Source organism: Clarias gariepinus, chromosome 23 (genome assembly GCF_024256425.1).
Source record: "Clarias gariepinus isolate MV-2021 ecotype Netherlands chromosome 23, CGAR_prim_01v2, whole genome shotgun sequence".
NCBI classification, from domain to species: domain Eukaryota; kingdom Metazoa; phylum Chordata; class Actinopteri; order Siluriformes; family Clariidae; genus Clarias; species Clarias gariepinus.
The window spans coordinates 12,699,684-12,724,932 of record NC_071122.1 but is presented as its reverse complement, the minus strand read 5'-3'; the positions used below and the strand labels follow the sequence as shown (position 1 = coordinate 12,724,932).

Genomic DNA, 25,249 nt, shown 5'->3' with positions numbered 1-25,249 from the left:
ATGTTGAAACTTCTTTTTACTACTTTTACTCTTTGGCCTCATCTCAACTTAAGATATGGCAAAAAGCAGATAATCCTTGTCTGAGATCATTGAACAGATGGAACCCAATGCTTCCAAAATAATTTCCACAGTAAAGAGGCAGTGCTTAATATCTTTTTACTACATACAGGGCTGCTTGAAAGTGAAAAACATTGAGGCTTGCTTTAAGAGAAATTTCTCATTTCCCTTAAGTAACATAGCTCAAGCTGAGAGGATTCTCTACTTCAGCACAACACCCCCCAGGAGGAGCACAGGTATGATACGACTTTTTATGTTCCATTGAACATGAGTGTTAAAAAAAAACAAAAAAACGTGTTTGACAGGTTCATTAATCAATTAAGCCTTACAAATAAGTTATGTAGAGTAATTGTGTATATATATATATATATATTTTTTTTTTTTTTATAAATTGCATTGTCTTGGAAAAAAGTTTTATCAGGGGCAAGTTTATAGCTTAGATTATTTACCAAAGTCAACAACCATGAACTGGACCAAATAGTTCCAAACAAAATTCAATACAAATTGTTTTAAAGATATCATAAGTACGTTATCTAACAAAAATTCATACAGAAACTTAGTGTTTGAAATTTATTGATATACAGTAACAGGGTGTTGACAGTCTATTTGCTCAAAGATTTTAGTTGTATAATGTATACTAGGCATTATTAAACATGGAGGGTACTTTTGAACCTCTTTCTATAAGATGCAGGGTAAAATGCCTGATTATAAACTGCATATATAGTAAAAAGAAATAAACTATCAGTGGTATCAATGTTGAAGTTTTTACTATGGAATTAATCACACTGCAAGTATTGTACTTTTGGTTAAACATTTGTGGCTCATTACATTACAAAAAGGATTAATCAGGAATATAAACTACTTTATTAGACATTGAGCAGTTAATTAAACAAGTAAGCATGATCTCCATCCAAACTCTCTATACTATAGATAAACTAACTTAAAAATTAATGAATGCACTAACTTGGGTCACTGAGTTCAGTGACAAGAAACACAAAATAAAAACAGCTGCGATAATGCTCCCAGGCTTGGAACACAAATAGTAGATCAGTTAGGATTTCAGTAATCTCTTATTAATCTTTTGTTCATATTCTTCTTCCAAACAGAGAGAGAGGAAAACAAATCCAATAATGGGTATCCCAAGTACATGGTCAATATTTTCACTCATTTTGATCAAAGTGTTGGGTCAAGATTATGAAATCAGTTATGCAGAGTATGAAACTGAAGAAGAATCACTGCCGGAGATTCCTTTATTTGTTGTGCCTGAAGAATCAGACTCTTACGTTTTTCCATCAAACGAATGTGCCAAGGAATGTTACTGTCCCCATTTTAATCCCTTTGCAATGTACTGTGACCATCGTGATCTTAAAGTAATACCTGATGTCCCTAGCCACGTCCGTCATTTATACGTTCAGTTCAACACCATCAACACCATTACAGCAAAATCTTTCACCAATGCTACATCTTTGAGAGAAATCAACCTTAGCCACAATAACCTGAGAAAAGTAGGGAAAGAGGCATTTAGTAAACTTCAACACCTCACAAAGCTTAATCTTGAGCACAACAATCTAGTGGAAATTCCACCTTCTTTACCCAAAACTCTTCAGATCCTCCAAATGGGCTTCAACAAAATCTCAAAGATATCATCCAACCTTATACAAGACCTAGGAAATATCATAGCGCTTGACCTGTGTGGCAACAGACTTACAGATGATGGTATTAAAGGAAAGGTCCTGTCTGGCTTTAAGAACCTCCTGCATATCAACATGTGTAATAACAAACTCAAGACTATGCCCCCTGATCTCCCAGCCTCACTGCTGCAGCTATCACTCGAGAACAACTCCATCACATCTATACCTGAGGGATATTTCACGAAGACCCCAAATATCATGTCTCTTCGAGTATCCCACAACCAAATTAAAACAATTCCTTACGAAGCTTTTAACCTCTCACAACTCATGGAACTCAATCTGGGTTATAACCAACTCTCCCAAGCCTTTTTTGTTCCTAAAAAATTAGAGCATCTCTATCTCAACCACAACATCCTCAAAGGTATGTCAAATGTATGCAAACTATTTTTGAACAATTTAATACTGTTTACATGACATTTAATTGTTTTTGGTGTCTAGGACATGGAAAGAATATTCTACTAATCATCAGAACAATTTGAAAATAAAATAAAATAAAAAAGACCAACCAATCTTTTGCGTCCCATCAAGTAGGAATTTTTTGTGAGAAATCTCATTGTATTCTTTTTTTATCCTTGAACATCTTGTTCTAATCTAACATCTGTCTAACAAGAAGATGGATGTTTAAAAAAAAAAGGACGATCCCAAACGTACAGCCAAAAGTACTCAAGAATGCCTTGTATGGCCAATCTCTTTATATAAATCACAGAAAATGTATGAAGGATTTCTAAAATTTAGAGTCCATAAATTAAATTCTCATAACATTGGAATATTGAGGATGTTCATCACAAAAATTGTCTTTATCACAAACGTCTTGAAAGTATAAATGAATACAACACCTTTGCAATGGAGCAACAATTTTGTAGTCTAAATATTTGTTATTGATTAAATATCAATTTACAGTAACTTAATGTTGAAATATTTATTTGCTCTTACTGTGGGTAAAGTAATTCCATCAGCATACAGGACTAATGAAACCAATAAACTTCTTTTCTATTTGCAGAACTTAACGTCACTTTAATGTGCCCAACGCTGGATCCTGACAGTCCCAACATGCTAACCTACATTCGCCTCGATCACAATAAACTGAGAGGACCCATGGATTACTATGCCTTCACTTGTTTCCCAAAGATTAGCACGATTTTTTATGGTGAACAGCAGACAGATAACTAGTATAAGCCACAAAAAACATGAATACCATTCACAGGGTGGAAAAATTTCAGCAACCAAATAATTTTGTTTAAAAATAGGTGACCCTTTTTATTTTTGGTTAGTAGAGTACAAAATGCAAAGATGTTTTGGACATTATATACAAGAAAAATATGACCAACATTAGTAAATTATGAGGAAATTTGATGCTAATGATTAACCAGCCAAGAGTATTCACACAAAAGGGCTTACTTTCGAGCTGCACAATTTGATTTAATAAAAAATGTTTTACACTGCAATTATTTTGAAACAAATTGCGATCAAATTAATTTATTGATCCCCTCAAGGGTATTTAAATAAATAAACAAATACTTAAATTATTAACAAACTCTTCATAAACTCATGTCTATGAGTATATTACTTGCAAAAAAATCTGTTGTGATTAAACAATTGCACAGGTCCACATTGCAATTTTGATTATTATATAATCAATTGTGCATCACTAGTTTTCTTCATTTGTATCACTTTATAACATCAATGAAGAGAGTAACAGAATGCAATAACATATGTAGAGTGATCAAACATGTTAATTTTTGGTGTATTGTTAAAGTTCTCAAACAGTCCTCACTACTCCTTTTTAATTTATTTGACATGGAAAAAAGTATCTACATGCCTTAAGGATATTTTGCAATAAGACACAGACCACCCAAAATGGCAAATGCAGGAAAACTGGCCCTGTATGCAAACATGCAGCTTATGCCACATATTTAAAGGATTTAAAAGTAACTAACAGGCAGATGGGAGGTATGGGAGTTATTAACTTACATTTTAAGACACAAATCCTTCCTTCATTTATTTGAATGGATTCTTTGACAAAAGGCTCGACAGAAGCCAAGATTCCACCATGCAATAACCATAATACTAGCTATCATTTACATCCTTACAAATGAGATTTTTGTGCATGTGCATGAATGCGGTTAAGTTTGCTGACTTTAAAATAAACATACTGTACAAAAAAATATTTTTAAAATGTGCAGAAAATGTATATTAATTAATACATACATGTAAACAATGTCTGTATAATAGTATTCTTATTTCTCTAGCTTAGCTGCATTATTTTGTTGGAAAATGTGGACTTATAAAAATAAATGAATGAACATGAATTGTATTATTATTTATTTAATGATAAGAATTCTGTATTTGTCACATATACATTATAAAATAATTTCCTTTGCATACTTCAGCTTCTTAAGCTGGGGTCAGAGTGCAGCATTAGACATGAATTGGTGCCCTTGGAGCTGAGAGAGTCAAGGGCCCTGCTCAAGGGTCCAACTGCGGCAGCTTGCTTAACTACAGTAGGGCTTGAACTGCCAACTCTTCAATCAGCATCCCAGTGCCTTAACCTGCTGAGCCACCATTATCCCTTATAAATGAACTGTAAAATATTGTGATAAAAACTGATATCAGCCTAATTTGTGCAATTTGCATTAAATGACAAAATTTTATATGATACATTATACCACTCTAAACTGTAGGTGTCTGTATTGTCTCTATACTGTAGGTTTGATTGACCATAAATTAAGCCCCCTTCAGAAGTATTAGAACAGTAAGATCAATTGTGTTGTTTTGGCTAAACATTTGGGTTTGGGATCTATAGATTCTCTATAGACTATATTGACTATATTGACAAAAAATACATAAATTTACAAACATTTATTTTCTAAGGACATCACATTGACACAGCAATATCCAAACACTGTATTTTGATAAATAAATCAGGATGTATACAATGAAGTAGACCCTTTACTTTGTTCTTTTTAGTGTCATAAATATATTCAAATCATAGCATTGTCAATATGAAAAATTGTTTCATGGAGGATTGTGACTTAAATAACAAATGTGTGTCATCACCATTTCCATAGCTATCTAACATCCACCTGAAATAAACAACTGCATCACACTTATTAATTTAATTGCACACATCAGGACAATAATAGTGATTTTATTTTGTAAATTTTATCATCCCATTGAAATGATTTTCACATAAAATTCTTCTGAGGTATAGTACATGAGGTACAGGGCAAGGCGTCGGTTATATCCTGCATTTCAAAACTCTCAACCCAGCTATGCATTTACATATACAGTACATGCCTATATATGCATATACAGCACTTTACCTCTGAATGACTGTGTACATGTAGTGCATTCTTTGTAAATACTGAGCATGAGTGTACTGTACAATGAGCCGTTTTTGGTACACTGCTTTATAAGATTACAGTGCGTGAGCCTTGTGTTTGTTACATCTGCCATAGCACTTACTTCTGATTAGATTAACTTTTGGGGCTATTAAGTATTAAGCTATTAAGCATGCACCGAGACAGTTAAGGTTCCCACTTGCAAACTTTGTGCTCTGTATGGTACCATCTCTAGTGCTGCTGAAATGATCTGTGGGACACAAATGATCTTTTGTTGGTTGATTCAAGTAATCGAATCGATGGATCAATTTTAAATTGAAATTAATTTAAACATTTTACAAACACTTTATTTACAAATCAACTGCCTAAAAATACATCACATCTTATGCAAATATTAGTGTTTTGCATATTTATGGGCTGTTAGTAAATTACTGGTACCTACTGGACTGGAGTGTGCAGAAGAATGGTTAGAAAAAGTATTAATTATTATTATTATTATTTTTTATATTTCAAAACCTGTAAGGAATATAGCTGCAGACAATAAACATTGGTGTAAATAAATGAAATACAATGCCAAATTTAACATCTACCTCAACCAAAGCTGTCATTCACAGCTTTACTGTCAAGAGTTCATAATGAATATTAAACAGAAATGTCGCAATACCTGATATGAGAAGGAAATTTATAAAAATTCCAAAGAAAAATATATTATAGAATACAATATATAAACTTTTTTCTTGCTTTTATTCTGTTGTGTAAATTTCTTTTTTATTATAATACCAGTATGGTATATAATTAGCATTAAAAATACTTTTTCGCTGCATACAGTTCAACAATTAACATAAGTTCACCATCAACAGCGAAAATGAAAGTGCCCCAATTATGCCATGTTAAAGGCTGCTAATATTGCTTAATGAGTCTCAGGTTTACATGTATGGTCAAAAAACACTTTAGTTTTCTTCAAAAATAGATTTAATTTTACCCCATTTCTAAATGATTTGTAAACAACTCGTGTGAAGCAGTTAGATAATTCAGTCTGTCTAAACCCCTCCTTTCCGTGAGCCCTCACTTCAGTTGGCACAGTGCTTTATGATTGGTCAACCGCCACAGCGTGTGTCGGAAAACGAAACGCCCTTTACCATAACTGAAACAATACATAGGAAAAAATGGCGTCGGTTTTACCATGTGACAACCAGCTAATTTTATATTAACTGTGGCTACAAAAATCGAGAGGTATTTTATCTTTGTGTCGATGTCGCGTTAAAAGGCCGGTGAGCAAAAAGGACAAACACAAACAAGTAGATAAAGCAAATGTGTATTATACAAAACTAAATAAAGTAAATGAAAAAGATGCACAACAACCAAACAAAGATATAAACAATATTTACAAACTACATATAATAAACGATATGTGTGTGAATGCGAGTGAGTGGAAAATGTCCGAAGTCCAAAAAAAATCTTCGAAAGAAAATGATCCACAGCAATCTCTCCTTTGTTTGTAGAATTGTTTTCTTTCTGAATAATACAGCACTGGTAAATAATGATAATTAAAACAAAAACACTAACAGAGTAATATCCTTTAAATTTAGTCATAATCCATCCTTTATAAATAAATGAACATTCATATCTATATAGTAAGTAGGTCATAAATAGGTCCCTCCAAAATCAGAAACAGGTTTATCTAAAAAATCTTAATTAAAATCTCATTGTAATCTGACTATGTCTTATTGCTTGGATTGTCTCTACTGATAGGAAGTCAAATATTTTTTCAGGTATATCAGTTTATTTGGATCAGCTAGGTAAACTTGCACAAAATATTACCCCATAAATTTTAGTAATACAATACAGTAGTACAGCATATTGTATCTTATTGTTTGATATGAGGCTCACAGTTCAATACTAAAGTAAGAGTATGTGTGCAAATCTTAAATTGGCAACTATTCATGAAATGAATGCTTACATGAAGTGTAATAAACACTTATTCATGCCAAAATTAACTTTCTCAGAACTATCAGCTTCCTGTGTATCACAAATAAGGAAAGACTACAGGGATTAAAAAAGCTTTCCTAAGCAGTGTTTTTAAATGATGTTAGTTTGACAAAAACCTCATTGTCTTTGTTCAGCATAAAACAGGAATTGGAAACCCCGCCAAATATTTAAGGTCTTGTGTAAGAAAATCTGGCAATGCCGCAAGTTCAAAGCTGTAAATATGACATTCTGCTCAGTAGTGCAGATGCAGGATTCAGAAACACAACTAAAGCTAAAGAGAGCTATGTAAGCTACCTAACAGCAGCAATAAAATAGAATTTCTGGTGTTTGTTATAAGAACCTACAGTAAATAGATTACCCAAAAAATGACTGCACTTTTATAATACTTTATTCAGTTCAACATTCTTAAAATCTAAGGCTCATAGTCAGACAATTCGTATTTACTCTGTGCTGAAAACATATTGTATTAAGACATCAATATATCTTATCAAATTTGAATTTTGCATCCCACTGCACTCCTAGTCCTTACACGCTGCAATCAACATATGCCTTGAGACTTATAACAAAACTGAAACTTTTGTTATGATTAAAGATCTGCCTGCATTAGCATTTGTAAAACTTTTAGATTTTTAAAATCGTACGAATAACATATAATCCCATGACCCACAGAATGTTAACCTTGTCAGAATGTTTATTTGAGTATCGTAGGCTTATGTCAGAATCCAAAGGGCAATGCATCAATAATGAGTAACAAACAATATATTGTGCTGCCACTAGAGTAAGAGTATGTACATTACTAAACTAGACACACTGCAATATCTGAAGGATCATTTAAGAAGCAGTATAAACATTAGGTCAATAAAATAAAATACCCGGTTGATGTAGTTTGTACAGTAAAAAATGTTAATACTATGTTCTATTGAGTAGACACCAACAGAAAATTAGCACTGTAAAGACGTTTTCCAGTACCTGGCACTCTTCCAAGTATAGTAAACTTTTACAGGGCCTTATAATTGCTAACACACCTGTACCAGAGCTCAGTTTCAGTCCACTTGTTTCCATCCCTTGAATGTTTATTTCTAGGGGCCCTTCTGCTCTCTTCCCAAGGTAGATGGAGGGGGATTACAGTCATGTGTTCTCTATTAACCATGTTTTGTTTTTTTATTAAAACACACTATTTCCTCAGATCTTTCCTCATTTGACTCACTTTTTAGTTACAAAAGTAAATAAAAAAAAGATTACAAAATAATAATGTGATACTAAGTAAACAAAAATATACTATTAATGTCATAATAGTTATGTTCTGTGACACACAGAAATGAAGAACAACAAGTTGGAAGGTTTATTAAATCTGACTTCGGCTGCTTTTCATTTTCACACTATAGTACTATGTTAGAACACTTCTCCAAGTCTAATTTCATGCTTGATAAAGTAACACTGCGCTATACTGTATGCCGTGTTATATTTAATTTAAAAAAATTAAGACATCCAATAAACAAAAAACAAACAGAAACAACTTCCTGCACAAATGAGGCTTTGTTTTTTACACAGATGAGATCAGAAGTGACTAGACATTTTATTGCTTTTAACCCTCTTGGTGATTTAATAGAAGACAGCCCACAAACATGGCTATTTCTACACTCCAGCCCCCCCCACCCACACACACACACATACACAAAACCCCCAGAGACACACTAATTTAGTCAGAGCAGACAGAATGCAAAGGGTTAAAGTCTGCTCCATAAACTCTTGCTTAAGAATCCCTTGGCAGCTTCACATGTAGCTTTAAATACTGATTTGACAGATCACGTTTTACTCTCAGGCACTGAGAAAACAGCCAACCACTGCCTGCACAGCTGTGTAACGCTTGTATCAGAGCAACAAGTACATCCCGGAGCTTGCAGTCACACGATGGGGACCAAACTGGGAATCTTTATTTCTACCTTTATATTGGCATCATGGATGATCTTAATCTCAGGGACAAAGGAACAGTTTAGTTCAATGGAACCTCCAAGAAATTTTGAAGAGCCTGGTTTGCACACATGGATGGAAATGGTAATATTAGATTTTTTTTTTACATATTGTGCTGTTTGCATGCTTACAGCTGATGACTTCACCACAGTTGATGAATAAACCACAGACCTACAAACTACAGAGTACAAATAGACCTATGTAAAAAACAATTAGATTTGATGTGTTGAAAAAGATTTTTATTTATAATTTATTATTATTATTATGTGTTAATATAATTGTGATATATATATATATATATATATATATATATATATATATATATAAAAATAAATGTGTTATTTAGCTAATCTATTTTTACTGTGATCTGTAATGTAAGTATTAACTTAAAAGTTATAAGTGATTGGTCTAAAGGTAAAGGTCATTAACAATAATGTTTGTTTGAGCATCTATGTACAAAAAGAAGTTTGCAAGTACTTTTTCGCACCTGCTATAAATTCAGTCAGAACAAAGCTTTTAAAAATACATAAATGTTTGCAAAGTTTGTGCTTAAACTTAACATAATGGTTTACAATTCTGCATGCCACATCTGTAAAAGTGTTTATTTTCTGCTGCACAGTGAAATTGCTTCCCTGAGTTAGAATTTTGTAACCAGAGTTTGTATTGTGTTAAAATAAACACTATTAATTGAGAACAGGCTCTAATCTAAATTCGGCACCAACAATAGGATCCAGCAGTTGGCCTTGTGCTAGGTGGATTAAATGTGATTACTCAGCACTATAACATTAAGTTTCCTCAGGCTAAAGTGCTCCCACCCACCTAGCGGTTCCATTTGAACCCAGGGTTTGGGGGGCAAAGCAGTAACATAAACACACCTGTCTCTTAGTGTCTTCAGTCTTGACAGGCTATACACTCGATGTTGACTGCCAAGGCAAAACCTTTTATAAAAGGCTTGATCCATAAAAAAAGTGATGCTATTAAATCAAAAGGCAATCAGAAGGGTAATAATGTGCTATGTATCGTTATAGATGATAAGTATGGCTTTTGAACAATTCCTTTTTTTCCTAACAGAGAGATGCTTTTATGCCAGCTGACACTCCGGATGACAGCCAACCTGAAACAGACCCTTCTGGTAAAGTAGTCAAATTACTAATTGCCGTCTATATAAAAGAACTGTATTATGCATCATGGTTACTGTGTTTTGGACCTGCAAGGTGGCCTTACTGAAACATCTTTAAGATTTAAGAGTTCACATGTGATCCTATTTCTCCAGACTAGAGGTGTAAATGAGTAACAGGTCCTTGTTTCATCATGTTCCAGACCTTCCAACTTGTCTGCTGTGTGTGTGTCTAACGGGATCAGTGTACTGTGAGGAAGTTGATCCAGATATGACATCAGTACCGGCTCTTCCGAAAGAGACAGCCTATCTATATGCTCGATACAACAAGATAAAAAAGATCACTGCGAAAGACTTTGGCGATATTGGTGCATTTTTATTATCTTTTTTAAGAAATTGCTTTATAATAAGAAATTTACCATGTCTACTACAGATAGAAACCAGTTGTCTTACACCACTGGGAATTCTGATGTGATGTTAAAATATTGAGCTGTTGGATTTGAAGATGTATATTGAGCAAAAGTAGTGCATGTGTCTATCTACTTTATCTATAGGATAAAAATTCATGTGCTGCAAATAACAGTCAATATGTTAATTACATGACATCATATGTGTCATTATAACCTAGCATGTTTATTAGTACCATGTTAATGCAGTTATGTAACCTGTGCTAACTGCATGTTCAATATATTTGTTGATTTTTCAGTTACACTGAAAAGAATAGATCTGACTGGAAACTTAATTTCTGAGATTGAGGACGGGGCCTTCATGAAGCTGACGTTGTTGGAGGAACTTTCTCTCGCTGAGAACCGGCTTGTGAAACTGCCAATGTTACCACCCAGACTCACGTCCTTTAACGCCAATCACAACCGCCTCAGAACCAAAGGAGTGAAAGCCAATGCTTTTAAGGTACAGAGCCACAAATTTCATAAAGTCTAACACCGGTTTAGTGCAGCTTCAATGAGCATAGACCCTTTTTAGATAGTAAAACTAAACTCTGAGGAATTGTTTGTGTTTGTTCCCTACAGAAATTAACCAAACTAAGAGATTTATATCTTGCCCACAATGAATTGGAGGCGGTTCCATTCATTCCAGAGAGCGTGCGCACATTTCATATTCAGGTAAAGGTACAGTATATGTTATGCTGTCATCGAGTATGCCATGCGGTTATTTAAGCATATAACACCTATTGTGTTCCTTTAGAACAACAACATTACAGCTGTCACTACTGACACCTTCTGCAAAAGCAATAACACCTACTACATCCGGCCCAACATTAATGAGATCAGGATGGATGGAAACCCGGTGATCCTCGCGCAGTACCCCACAAGCTTTGTCTGTCTGCTGTCTTTGCCAGTTGGACGGTACCACTGAGAAAGCCTTTAAAACATGCGCAAATCTATAAATGTGCTATAAAAGTTCTGGACTGAAAAGTGTTTCTTGTCCAGTTTGCCACCTTGCAAAAGTAGGGTATGTGAATTGTTTATTACTATGTATGTATGTATGTATGTATGTATGTATGTATGTAAGTACTAAAATTCCCTCTTGAACTCTGTGGCTTAAATGTAATTGTTAAATGTAATATGTATATATATATATATATATATATATATATATATATATATATATATATATATATATATATATATATATATATAAAACAATTCTGTTGAAAGCTGCATAGTAATTTATGGATTCCATATAAATAATCACTTGCAGCATTTCAAAATTATGTGAACTGCTTTCATTTCTACTGTTTAAGATGTTACCCAGGTTAATTAGGTTAACCATTCATTCCATACCTACGTGCATCTAACAAGGATGTACCTTGATATAACTGAACTATTTATGTGATTGCTCCAGCGTGAGAATCATCAAGTAGGCTGTACAGTTACACATGATATTAAAATATTATGCTATATGTTTTCCACAGTTATTTTTTAATAAATCTGTCTCTTTCTTTTTTTAAAATGCCTCCAGGCTTTTTTGGCATTGCTCATTATTGCACAAATGCTTTCCATGAGACAGAGAAAACCCAGTTCAAGTAATCATATAAACTGTAAAAGCAAACTGAGGTTGAGCACACAAAGAGATCTGGAAAATGTGGGTTAACATTATTCCATTCTGTTGGCCAACTTGGCAGCCATCAAAGCTCTATGCTCCAAGTAAATAATGGAATGGTTTCCATATTGCTTCTGCAACTTCGATTCCAATTTTTCATTGCCATCATGTCATGGAATTTTACTCTATTTTGACATAAACCATACCCTTCAGCAATCTATTTTAGCATTAGGAAGGCAGGATGAAATAGCCATTAAGGCTGGCAGAAGTTTATAAAATTAGCAATATGATAAACTGTCTGAAAGAAAAAGTATATAGACAAATCCTCACAAGGGGAAGATTATTGTTAAGCTGTTCTCCATATTCCAAAGAAATATTTAATGTACTCGTCTTAGATTATCATTATTCATCCCAGTTATACAGAAAAAATTGGGTCAACCAAACCCTCGAAGTAACCTCACTGTGTGGGAATTTAAACATCATCAAATGATAGCATTTGCAAACATAGTTAAACAGCTTTTAAAAATCAGCAACAATGCCATGGTTAGTCCGTAGTGAAGTTGAAGAGTCACATGCATCAAAATATAGCACTGCCTAAAATTAAGTTAACACTGTGTAGATATAGCCTGTATGGATATAAATTCGTATCAAACGCAAGAAAAGAGGGTTCATACTTTCCAGTACTCAAGGTAGTATAGAATTTTAACAATTTTAAAGGAACATTTATTTACGATAAGTTAAGATAAAAAGGGTTCCTAAACCTCTATACTTTTAGGTTCTCATACTCTATAGTCTTGATGTTTCATTCTTCATTGTCTATGTACAGGTGCAAGTACTGTACTGTACAAGTACTGCATGCAGGTGCATATTTAAGTTATTTTGTACACAATTAGGGCATATACAGTAATATGCCAATCTAAGTTATTTCCACAAAATCAATTAACAGCCTTTTGGACCCAAAGTCCCATTTCCTTTTTCTTAAACAATTGTCATAACTGTACAGTACCTGTAAGTAATCAGAAGGAAGTAGGTGAAAAAGAACCCTTAGAAACAAAATGTTGAAAGAGCTCTAATTCTAGCAAGAATAAAAATCATGTTTTTATTTTTTTAATTATTTCTTATAGTTTTGAAATATATATGAGTAGGGCTAGGAAGATAATGTGCTGACATTATTTTGGAAGTTTAATGATTTGCGCATTAAAACATGGTGTTTCAGCTCCATTAAAACTATGATAATCTATAGAAGGGACAATGTTAACAAGAACATAACATAAGAGAAGTGTCACTGAAGGACATGTTTCCACTAAAAGAGCATAAATTCTAAGATGTATATTTAAGTGTGATCTGCAGGAGACTTATGAGCAGCCACCTGCTCCATTTGTATCAGCTTACTTTACACCAACACTTCACATTTTAAGTCTCCGTAATCAATTCCATGTCCATGTCATACTGAACATCATAATAAACTGGCTATAAAAGTAATGAACCATATTTACTGTTTGTCAACTGACTTATTTTGTAAATATTTGTACAGCAAAGCATTAGTACAGTATAATAATATACTGTATAATGCAATTTTATTAGAGACATAAAAATAAAATCTAAAAAAACTAGCTTGCTAAAATACAGTATACAGTTGTGGTAAGAAGTTTGTGCACATGAACATCATGTTGGGGCTTGCACTGAGTCCTTTAAACTCATCTTTTTCTGGGAAAGAATGACTATACCATAAATATTTGTAATAAAATATACAGAGACAAAAACATACATACAAGCATGCATATTAACTATTATGGTGCTGAAAGTTACAGTATGTCTTTTAATTTGTCAAACCAAAGACTGCTCAATATCAAGTGATTACGATTGACTATGACTGATAGCTTCTCTGTGCCAACATTAAAAGGGTATGTTTTACAGCACTCATAAATTCAAGGAGATCAGTGCAGATCTGAGAAAGAGGATAGTAGATTTACAGAAGTCAGAAATGTTTCTTAAAACAATTTCTCAACAACTACTAAGTACATGTTATTTGGAGCCATTTTAGTGTCTAAGAGTGTCTAAAAGAAGACCCAAACAGTCACACTCCGCATAGAGGTAATTGGTTCAGAGGCAAAAGCCTGCAATGAATTGGAAGTGTCTACAGTACATTCAAGTGATTTTTCCATCACTATGGACTGGAAGGCTGCTGTCCAAAAAAGAGCTTCCTGAGGAAAAGCTTGCAGGAGGAAAGTTTTGACCAGTGGTATGTTTTGATGAGTAAGGGTGAATCATTAAACCCCAAAAACAATGTACCAACACTTAAACATGGTGGTGTCAATGGAACTGGTATATTACCCAAAGCAGATGAAATAATGAAGAAGGAGGACTACCTCTAGACTGTTGATATTTGGGCAAAACTGAGTGTTCCAACAGGACAATGACCCCAAATACCTATCAAAACTAATTGTGAATAGATAAAGCAGGCAAACCGTAAGCTTTTAGAGCTGTAAACCCTATCAAAAGATTTGAAAAACAAGTCAGATCCATGCCAGGAACCTTAAACAAATTTAAGTGAACATTACCAATTCTGTGTTCAAATATCACACAAACATTTTGCCAGACTCTTGTTGATAGCTGACAAAAGCATTTGCTAAGAGTTAAACTTGGTAAGAGACATTTAACCAAATATTGTGTGCTGTATGTCTATTTTTGATCCTGTATGTATAATTTTGACCCTGTGTGGAAACCAGAAAACCCCAAAATTAATAAACTTGCACGCCACATTCTTGGGGTTTTCTTCTATTAAAAATTAATGTTGTACAATAGTTCTGCCTCAAAAAAAGACCAACTTGAAAAAATATTATATAGAAAATATAAGTTTGGACACACCGTCTAATCCCGTCTTTTATTTAGTGATTTATTTTCTACATTCTAAAATATTGGAAATGTCAAAACTATAAAATAACACACATGCAATTAGCTAGTTAAGTAACAATAACAAAAACAACTGTTTTTATTTTAAAATGTTGTTATTTTAAGACACGAAGTTCAGCTGTTCCCGGAATAATTCTTGCAAAAACAGTATTGTCAAGTGCATTTGCAAAACCCATCAAGCATTATGATGAAACCAGCTCTCATCAAGAACATCCCAGGAAAGCAAGACCGAAACCTACCTTTTCTGCAGAGAAATCCATGTAGAAATACCTGCCTCAGAAACTTCTTATTAAAAGCTTCACAAATTAGAGCGTTTTTGAATGCTTTACAGAACAGAAGTCTCAATATCAACTGTTTAAAGTAGATTATTGTATATTTTGGATACCTTCAAGATTGTCTTACAATATAGAAAGAAATAAAAATCAGGAAACATCTTGGAATTAGAAGGTGCAACCAAACTTAAAATGGTACTGTATATGGAAATAGGACAGATATATGACTGATCCAGGATATTCAAGGTAGTCAAAGATCTGCGTACCTACAATGAAGCCCACTCTATTATAAGAAACAAGCCATGTTAATTTTTGGCAAGGTTTTCCTCCAGCTGCCTTATTAAAATTTCAGATTTCAGGTCTATCATAATACATTAGTATTTAACAAATATGCAAAAACAACATTTATAACATGCACATTACTGTATGATTTAAACAGCAACAAATGCTAAAATGGAGTATGAACAGTATATAAAAAATATTTATCAAGTTCAAGTAGGCTTTATTGTCACTTCAACCATACAGTGGTGTGAAAAACTATTTGCCCCCTTCCTGATTTCTTATTCTTTTGCATGTTTGTCACACTTAAATGATTCTGCTCATCAAAAACCTTTAACTATTAGTCAAAGATAACACAATTGAACACAAAATGCAGTTTTTAAATGAAGGTTTACGTTATTAATGGAGAAAAAAAACTCCAAATCTACATGGCCCTGTGTGAAAAAGTGATTGCCCCCCTTGTTAAAAAATAACTTAACTGTGGTTTATCACACCTAAGTTCAATTTCTGTAGTCACCCCCAGGCCTGATTACTGCCACACCTGTTTCAATCAAGAAACAACATCTCAGGACAACATCTAAAGAACTGCAGGCCTCACTTGCCTCAATTAAGGTCAGTGTTCACGACTCCACCATAAGAAAGAGACTGGGCAAAAACGGCCTGCATGGCAGATTTCCAAGGCGCAAACCACTTTTAAGCAAAAAGAACATTTAAGGCTCGTCTCAATTTTGCTAAAAAACATCTCAATGATTGCCAAGATTTTTGGGAAAATACCTTGTGGACAGACGAGACAAAAATTGAACTTTTTGGAAGGTGCATGTCCCGTTACATCTGGCGTAAAAGTAACAGCATTTCAGGAAAAGAACATCATACCAACAGTAAAATATGGTGGTAGTAGTGTTATGGTCTGGGGTTGTTTTGCTGCTTCAGGACCTGGAAGGCTTGCTGTGATAGATGAGACCATGAATTCTACTGTCTACCAAAAAATCCTGAAGGAGAATGTCCGCCATCTGTTCGTCAACTCAAGCTGAAGCGATCTTGGGTGCTGCAGCAGGACAATGACCCAAAACACACCAGCAAATCCACCTCTGAATGGCTGAAGAAAAACAAAATGAAGACTTTGGAGTGGCCTAGTCAAAGTCCTGACCTGAATCCTATTGAGATGTTGTGGCATGACCTTAAAAAGGCGGTTCATGCTAGAAAACCCTCAAATAAAGCTGAATTACAACAATTCTGCAAAGATGAGTGGGCCAAAATTCCTCCAGAGCGCTGTAAAAGACTTGTTGCAAGTTATCGCAAACACTTGATTGCAGTTATTGGTGCTAAGGGTGGCCCAACCAGTTATTAGGTTCAGGGGGCAATTACTTTTTCACACAGGGCCATGTAGGTTTGGATTTTTTTTCTCCCTAAATAATAAAAACCATCATTTAAAAACTGCATTTTGTGTTTACTTGTGTTATCTTTGACTAATAGTTAAATGTGTTTGATGATCAGAAACATTTTGTGTGACAAACATGCAAAAGAATAAGAAATCAGGAAGGGGGCAATTAGTTTTTTCACACCACTGTATATACAGTACAGAATAAAACAAAACATTCCCCCAGGACCAAGGTGCTACATGCAACATAATTTTACAACATAAATCACCAGAAAAACTAAACTACTGTAGCTACCTAAAATGCCTAGTTAGCTGGCTAGCAGGGACAAGACAGGACAGATTGACCTAACATAAATTACAACATAAATTAACAAAAACTACAAAAACTAACTAGCTAAGAACCATAAATTAACAAAAACTAACTAGTCCTAACTAACTAATCCTGTACATAATGTTTTATTTAAATACTATACACAAAATAATTTTCCTATTCCTCCTGAAAAAAAACTTCACACCCCTTTCACTTCTTGGACAAACCTCCTACCAAGGTTAGTACATTGCTAAAAAGAACAGCAATTCTTAGAGGAAGATTATGTTCTAGCTCCTGGTATGAGGCTCTGCAAGCCCCTAATACTACCACCTTAGGGTTAACAAGTGGCTTCAGTAGTAAGGAAACACTAATATCCTGGCCCGTGTTTTTTTTTCAACCCCCACCGCAATCTACAAGCCATAAAAGCTCAAAGAAGAGGTCTGGAAAAGCTCATGCATGTGCAAAAAGATAAGGTCACATGACAATTCCCAAGTTAGACCGCAGTATGCAGAAGGGATAAACACAACTCCTGTTATTTGCATTAACCACATCAGGAACCATCTTTAAAATTCCTGAACAACAGCAGCCTTGTCTTGGGAAAACAAAATATGATGTGAATGTGTTCTGGAAATCACGGTGCACTTTTTTTTTTTATCTTCCAAGTACAACAGCCTGTCTTTTTGTGCAGTCCAAGCAAGACAGTACAGTTCAAATAAAACAAAACAGAAAAAAAACTTTCAAACATTCCTGTTAGCTCTCTTGCATACAACTCATTGGATCTCTTTTTTTAGACTAGAAAAGATCACCTAAATCTTTTTTTATGGTGAATCCTTAATATTTGTCATTAGATATAATTTTGTTACTAAGTTCACTCAGCGGAAACAACTGGGAGAATGTATCACTTAAGCCATCTAAATTAGCCATTTAAATCATACATTTTAATCACTAATTGAACTGTGATTTCAGGCTGCAGTGATCCTGAGGCCAAACTCTTCACAAATACATTTAAAGATAATAAGTCTCTTAAGGTTTTGACAAATAGACATAGGCAGAAAGGCATCAAGACAGCTGCCTTATGTTTAGCTCTAAGTGAAAAAGGAAAAAACTCCAAAGACGCTGACCAGCTAATTTTTTTTGGTTATAACCTGTCATGCGCCTAATAAGACTAATCAGATGACTACTAAGAATTTCGATAGTATTTAATGTAAATGTACACAGTACTCTTACACCAGCAATCTAAATTCCTTCTTTTTTAACTCTCATATCTGTTTTACACATCATGCCTTGTCTGCAAAGTTTGCTTGTTTATACAACAGAAGGAAAAAGAAACCTACCTCAAAATCTTCTAAAGTGCTACAATAGGAAATCTGCCTGTTAATATACCATGGGCAAACATGCACAGAACAATAGCCAATTAACTGACCAAGAGCCTCTAATTAGTTAGATATTAAGATAGAATATGTTTTTTTTTCATACAAAACTTTAAATAATGAAGTATAATGTTGTTTATTCAAACTGTGTGAAATAATGAAACCTAAAAATGGCATATCAAATGTGCATAAACTTGGGGCTGCAAAATTATATATCCTGTCACTTTTAGCACTAGAGACCTTGCATAAATTCTCCTTGCATAAATCTAGCTGAACTGTTCATTTAAGAGTTTGTATATTAAATCATTTGTAAAATGTAAAATACTACATTAAGGAAAACTACAATTTTACAATTGATCTCAGCCAGGGAATACAAATGTCACCACCCATTTGCAAGAGCAAAACCATATAATGTGGTCAAAATATGTAATATTCAATACTAACATCTTTGTGATTGTGACAGTATACAGTACAACAAAAGATGCTGTAAGCTTTACTTTGTTAAACAACAAGAAGAGGCTCCACATCCTCGCCTCATTAACTTTTGACCCCTTTATATGTTTATAAACTAAACATCTTAGTCAACTGATTTTAAGTTAATACACAAGGTCAAAACTCACTTGTGTGAACAATCACACTTAACTCTTTGGATTTTAGGACGTTTTTAACTGTACTTTGAGAAAACAAGCGAAAAGTTTTTCAGCTACATTACCCAAACTGTGTTACAGCTGGGAATGTGCAAAACTAAATATTTTGAAAATCTAAATCTCAGCGGATTTTTCGAAAGACTGTTATACTCTTGAATGATGAATCATGTACAATGTCTGAAGTCTGGCCCCACAGAAAATGCAGCTACATACAAGCATCAGTTGGCCAACAGCTCATCTTTTAGAACATATGGTGGTAGACAAACATATTAAGCCAACATATGCCATGTGTTATAGTTCTCCCTGTGCACAAAACAGGTAATGTTACTAATTAGTTCTTGCCTATCTGGCTGAAGAGTTGTGCTAATTAGAATCAGTCATATTAGTTAATAAATAAAACAAATATGTGGCAGGCGATTTATTTCTAAAGCCGGGGTATCCACAAAAATGGCTACAACTAGGAAATTCTCAAGTACATTTGAACTTCTGTGGCAAATTTCTGTTTACGGTCAGCAGGAAGCAATCAAGCAGGCATGGATTGAGCAACTGACACCAGAGTACCACAGATGTCTTTTTGACTCTATATTAAGCAGGTTTTGAATGAATGGATGGGAACTGGACACTACTAAATTAGTGAGAAAATCTGAAATAATCAGGAAAAAAGAAACCAAAAAAGGTAACATTTTGATTTGAACTCTATAACAGTTTGGTCAGAAGTTAATATGTGTTACTACATCTGCATCTGTGAATCAATGAACTTTGTGCAATTAAATAACATTTCGCTGACTTTAAATAAGGAAAATAGAAAATTAATGTGAAGATCAATGTTGATACCGGGCAGGCCACCACAAAGAATAAAAAACTAAAATAAATACTATAAATAAATAAGAAATATGAGTTTATGGAAAACACTAGACCTCTTCTACTAGAAATGTAATTAAAAAAAAAACTTAAATTGAGGGTGGAATTGCATCAGTTTTTTTTTTTTTATTAATCAATCATTGATTATAAACATGTTCAACTACAGGTTAAAAAAAATGTGCAAAATTTGTGATCATAATAGTATTACAATTAGACTATTCATAATGAAAAAAAAATAACCCACTGACTGATGCATTTAAAACATCACCAAAAACACTTTAGGAACTACAGTATGTGCCAAATTAATTAGGCTCATTATTCATATATCTATGATGTCATGAATTAACATCATGGTCAATTCCAGTTAGTTATGATGCTGAATGAAATAAATTACCTCTAATTCACTTTATTCACTGACTTTAACATGGGTTAAAATAGCACCACTTTAATTTGCTTCATGTTAACATGGGTTGAATTATCACAAGTTGTATTTACTTCACAATGGTTGCATTCTTTTTATTTGTGCCAATCTGTGGTTGGCAAAGAGGCCTGGCTTTGGTGTGATTTGGAATAAAACCGAATACAACTTGTTAATCCAGAGCTATAATCTATTTTACCAGAGCAACCTGGGTTGACATTAGGCCATTGCCAGCAGATCCAGGAAGAGTAACGTCCTGCAGCAATGTAGACATTATTCTGCAACCACCTGAACCCTTACTTCTGTATATAATGCACTATTTTAGGAGTTTTGCCATTCTGTAGCCATGACACTAAGTATACTAAAACTAATCAATTCTCGTAGGAAATATACAAAAGAAAATAATCAGAAACTTTTAGCCTTTAATTCTTCACTGATGTTTAAGATTCAAAATATAATCCACTTAACAGCCAAGTTAACCAACTGTGTTTAACCAATACACATACACTAGTTGCTTTGATACCAGCATCTGAATGCAAGTGATACGCTATAATCAGCAGACTTATCAAGACGTACAAGATTTTCTCTATATCTACATTGGCTTATAACTATTTGGAACTACAAATGCTACAAACAGATTTTTAAGGTTACTAAACTGTACATTATAAAATGACCATAAAATAAAATACTCCAGCTTGGAGGGAAAGAAGCACAGTCTGTCCAGCTTTACAGTAAACTTGTACTTAACAGTACTTGTCCCAAGCTGTAATTTGGTTTTACTGACTGAATATTAAAAAGATTTGTCACATTGTTTTCTTTTCTTGATGTACACTACATGTTCCAATAGAGTAAAACCTCAGAATGCGAGTAACGTGGTTTGCGAGTGTTCTGCAAGAGGAGCAAAGACTTTTAATAACTTTTGACTTGGAAAACGAACAAGTCTTGGTTTACGAGTACCGAGTATCATGCATGCACTTCTTCTTTTGATGCCGAGCGTCACGTGATCACAACTGAACCAACGGATTTTCTCTCTCTTGTGCTGTGGAATTGTGGGTAATCGTCTCCCCTGCTGGGTCTTAGTGCGCGTTTCTTACTGGTATCAACATCTGTGCTCGTGTGTACTGTTTACTATAAAACTGACCACGTGTGTGTGTGCGTGAAACATATTTTATTTTGTGTCTATATGCGTGTGTGTACAGTGAGTGTACTGTTTATTATAATACCCGTGTGCGCGCGTGTAAAGCAAAAGCAAGTCTCATTAGAGAGGTTAAAGATCTATTTTCTCTCTGTATCAGCGCATCATTGGACACCGTGCCCCTCCCCTCCTTTATGAGTGTTTTGAAATACGAATCCACTTCTGGAACGAATTATGCATGCAATCCAAGGTTCCACTGTACTGATAAATTAACATGTACTGAAATTATTTCAAGTCAGGTCACTGGAAGTTGTTTTTCTCTTTTAAGTAAATGTAGTAGTTAACATTTGAATTATGAATTTATGTAAATCCACCACAATTGTATATTTGGTTGCTCAGTAAAATCAAAATATGCTATAATACAACTTTAGGAAGAGTGATACAAATTTTCTGCTACCTTTGTGCACAATTTAAACCCCAACAAAATACATTTTGTTGGTTTGTTTTTTATTATTCTTCCCAATTATGTCAAATATGGAGCAAACTAAATGCATATACTCTTGCTCATGCCGTGTCACAAGGCACTCATTGGAAAGCATTTTGTCTGCTTTGGTCCATATGTACTGTATGAGCTCACAGACACCCACAATTGGCAAGTGTCACTGCGACTGGGTGGAACTGACAGTATTTTCTCTCTCCCCTCGCTGTGGTCATGTGCCTTTTTTTTTTTTTGCTTGCCCCCCGCCATAAATGGATAAGGCATTTTATAGGACTTAAAATTGCAATCTCAGTATGATAGAGCAAATGGTCTTCTACTGTGCCACATGGGACACATAATAATTTAGGGTTTTAAATAGGCTGAATGTTTCTCATTACACACTGCAATTCTGTATTCTTTTGAATGAGGCCACAGCAAAATGGCAGCATCATCTCTTTCGAAACGCTGAGATTTTATTTGAATAGACAACAGATAAAAAAATTCACTTGTTTATTTGGGCCCTTAGTGTGCAGCTTAGATTCTCCTGTAATGTGTGAAAATAGCCTTTCATAAGACCAGAATCATAAACTAGTCTTAATGTGCAGTTCTTAGGATAATTAAACATTTTTAAACCTTGTCTCATGTGTATTTGATTTCACTGTATCACAGCACTCCAAAAACACTTTATTTAAGACCATTACAAACCCCAAACTCTTTTTTTTACATCTTACCTTAAAGTGCTGGAATGTACACGTTCTTTGTTTACATCTCTCCGAAAATGACCTCAGGGTCCTGAAGAACAGGAAAACGCTCTTTGACTCCTCTACACTAAAAAAAAAAAAAAAAAAAAAAAGATGATTTAAATGACATAAATCTCACAAAACATTGTTTGGACAACCAGCATTTGTATCTCTTAAAATGCTGAAGTGGTGTTCAAGGCCTGTTTAGACAGTTAGTTGGTGGTCTTTTATTTGAGCTACATGGCTCCTGCACTGCCAGCTCCTGTTGGCAAATCCTGAGTCATTTTGAGACTTTCATGGTTACTCTGAGCCTGGAGCTTTGTGGCACGGGACACAACTTTCCACTAATGTGGAGACGCCAAGTCTGTGTTTAGAGAAATGCCATAAAGAACTGATGGAAACTTCAGCATCTCTCAGGGATTTGGAAAAAACGCCAAGATAACGAAAGACAAACCTGCATGTTTAAAGAGAAAACATTTTCCGTCTTACAGAAATACAACACAGGTGAAGTGCTGGTAGTTAATGCTCTCTGTCTAATTTATGTCTCTCCTCTATTACCTTCATAACCAACAACTTATGTACATGGATAAGCATCACTCTATGAAATGGCTGAGAAGAGGTTCTCTCAAGGTCTCTAATATAGACCAGACCTTCCAGCTCAAACTGTGCACTTTATTTATAATCCTAATTTACAAAAATATCATGGTTGTGCAATTTGTAGCTGTACAGCAAAATCTTTGCATCCTGACACTTAAATTTACACTATTTTGGGGGAACCATGATTAGTAGTTCATGATCAGTAATGAGCAACAAGTACTGTAAGTGTAATTAATTAGTAAACAGAAAGTCCTTTTTTCTGAAAGAGGGGTTTCCCATATTTCTTGAACTATTTTTTATTAAACATCAATTCCCTGCAATCGTCCAGAAATTGTGAGCAATCCTGGGCATTTGTGAGCTGTTTTATGCACAAGGGGGCAGATAAAGCTTTCCTCTGTGTGTGTCACTTTTCCATGTGATGTTGAATAAGCAACATCTTGAAATTGATGCAGTGTCTCAAAAGAAACACATAATAAAGTTGTTAGTTGTTAGATGATAGAAAGAATTAGGCCAAGACTAAAATAGGGAGAAATCTGAGGGGAAATGTAAAATACAAATCTTCCACATTAAACAGGTAAACAGAAAAAGGCAGAAATATTCGCATATCTAAATTCAAAACTGATGACTGAATGTCAGAGTTGCCAAAACAGCTTTAAATCAGAGTGCACTGTTGCTGCTGCCAGGAACACAGAAAGCAACCAGCGTGAAATTGGGATCCAAGTCGAGTAGATAGTATGTCTGGGAAGCCGATGCAAAGATACAGATCGGGTACAGAAGATTAGATGGAGGGATATTTGTTAGGTAGAGGATGTTAGATGATAAAATAAGGGAAAGGTAAGACATTGAATGATGAAATAGTGGGCAGAAAGTTGGTTGGATGGAGGGATATTGACGGTTCTAAAGCCCTAAAGGGGAAAAAGGCTAGAATGAAGTACATTCTTTAAGAAAGTAACTATGTGGGTTTAATTTTTTTTGTTACACATGGTTTTCACTTTAGATTACAATAATTTCAGGTGTTCCTCAAGGGACGGAGGGCAAAGTTAAGTTGGTCTGCAAGAAAGCAGAAAAAGATTTATGCAGAACAAATGGGTAATGGACTACACCTGTTTCTCTTTTTCTCTGGACTATTTCTGTTTGTGTGTGGGAATACAAGCCATGGACAGACAGAATTATCTAACTGATTCCCCTGACTGCACACCTCTAAAGTTTTGTGTTAAAAATATGCTTGGCTCATTTCTGCAACTGGTTTTACTTAAAAAAAAAAAAAAAAAAAAAAACTTTAAAATTGACACATCAAACTTTTTCATTATTAAAAACAAACAAGAAACTGTTTTGCTGCTTTTAAATGATCACTAGGGACTGGTTAAAGTTTTACTCTATAAAGGTAAGATACATGGTTTGGGGGAGTGCTTGTAAAAATTACATCACAAAGTAACGCTTTTTAAGAAAAGCCTACTTCACGATGTTATAGAATATTCAATAACTACACAATAGCCTGCTTTCTAATCAACAAAAAAGTAATGCAAGTGTGTTCTTGACTTATTGTATACAGGCTTAGCATCATTGTTCCTTTTTCATATGCAATACAAAAAAAACAAATATCTAAACAGGGCGTTAAAATCTA

General features: G+C 34.3%; 3 protein-coding genes across 3 annotated transcripts in view; 2 read left to right on the top strand and 1 right to left on the bottom strand.

The window, feature by feature from the left end:
• The window catches only part of cenpp (centromere protein P), a 91,698-nt gene that overhangs the window by 55,619 nt on the left and 10,830 nt on the right, over positions 1-25,249 (bottom strand). The window contains exon 6 of the mRNA XM_053484499.1: positions 23,020-23,116. Within this exon, the coding sequence (XP_053340474.1) occupies positions 23,020-23,116 (97 nt within the window). The remainder of the gene's footprint in view (positions 1-23,019; positions 23,117-25,249) is intronic.
• omd (osteomodulin) lies at positions 210-4,014 on the top strand. The gene is made up of 3 exons (XM_053484498.1): positions 210-293; positions 1,166-2,109; positions 2,749-4,014. Exons 2-3 carry the CDS (start codon positions 1,188-1,190, stop codon positions 2,916-2,918), a joined length of 1,092 nt encoding a protein of 363 aa, XP_053340473.1. The 5' UTR covers positions 210-293; positions 1,166-1,187; the 3' UTR covers positions 2,919-4,014.
• ogna (osteoglycin, paralog a) lies at positions 8,804-11,737 on the top strand. The gene is made up of 6 exons (XM_053484500.1): positions 8,804-9,133; positions 10,121-10,181; positions 10,370-10,534; positions 10,873-11,075; positions 11,195-11,287; positions 11,370-11,737. Exons 1-6 carry the CDS (start codon positions 8,990-8,992, stop codon positions 11,538-11,540), a joined length of 837 nt encoding a protein of 278 aa, XP_053340475.1. The 5' UTR covers positions 8,804-8,989; the 3' UTR covers positions 11,541-11,737.

Bases quoted from the DNA above. Each gene is read 5' to 3' on its own strand.
- omd (XM_053484498.1), top strand. From the start codon at position 1,188: ATGGGTATCCCAAGTACATGGTCAATATTTTCACTCATTTTGATCAAA. The intron at 2,110-2,748 runs GTATGTCAAATG...TTCTATTTGCAG, and splicing joins CAACCACAACATCCTCAAAG to AACTTAACGTCACTTTAATG.
- ogna (XM_053484500.1), top strand. From the start codon at position 8,990: ATGGGGACCAAACTGGGAATCTTTATTTCTACCTTTATATTGGCATCA. The intron at 9,134-10,120 runs GTAATATTAGAT...TTTTCCTAACAG, and splicing joins TGCACACATGGATGGAAATG to AGAGATGCTTTTATGCCAGC. The intron at 10,182-10,369 runs GTAAAGTAGTCA...ATCATGTTCCAG, and splicing joins ACCTGAAACAGACCCTTCTG to ACCTTCCAACTTGTCTGCTG.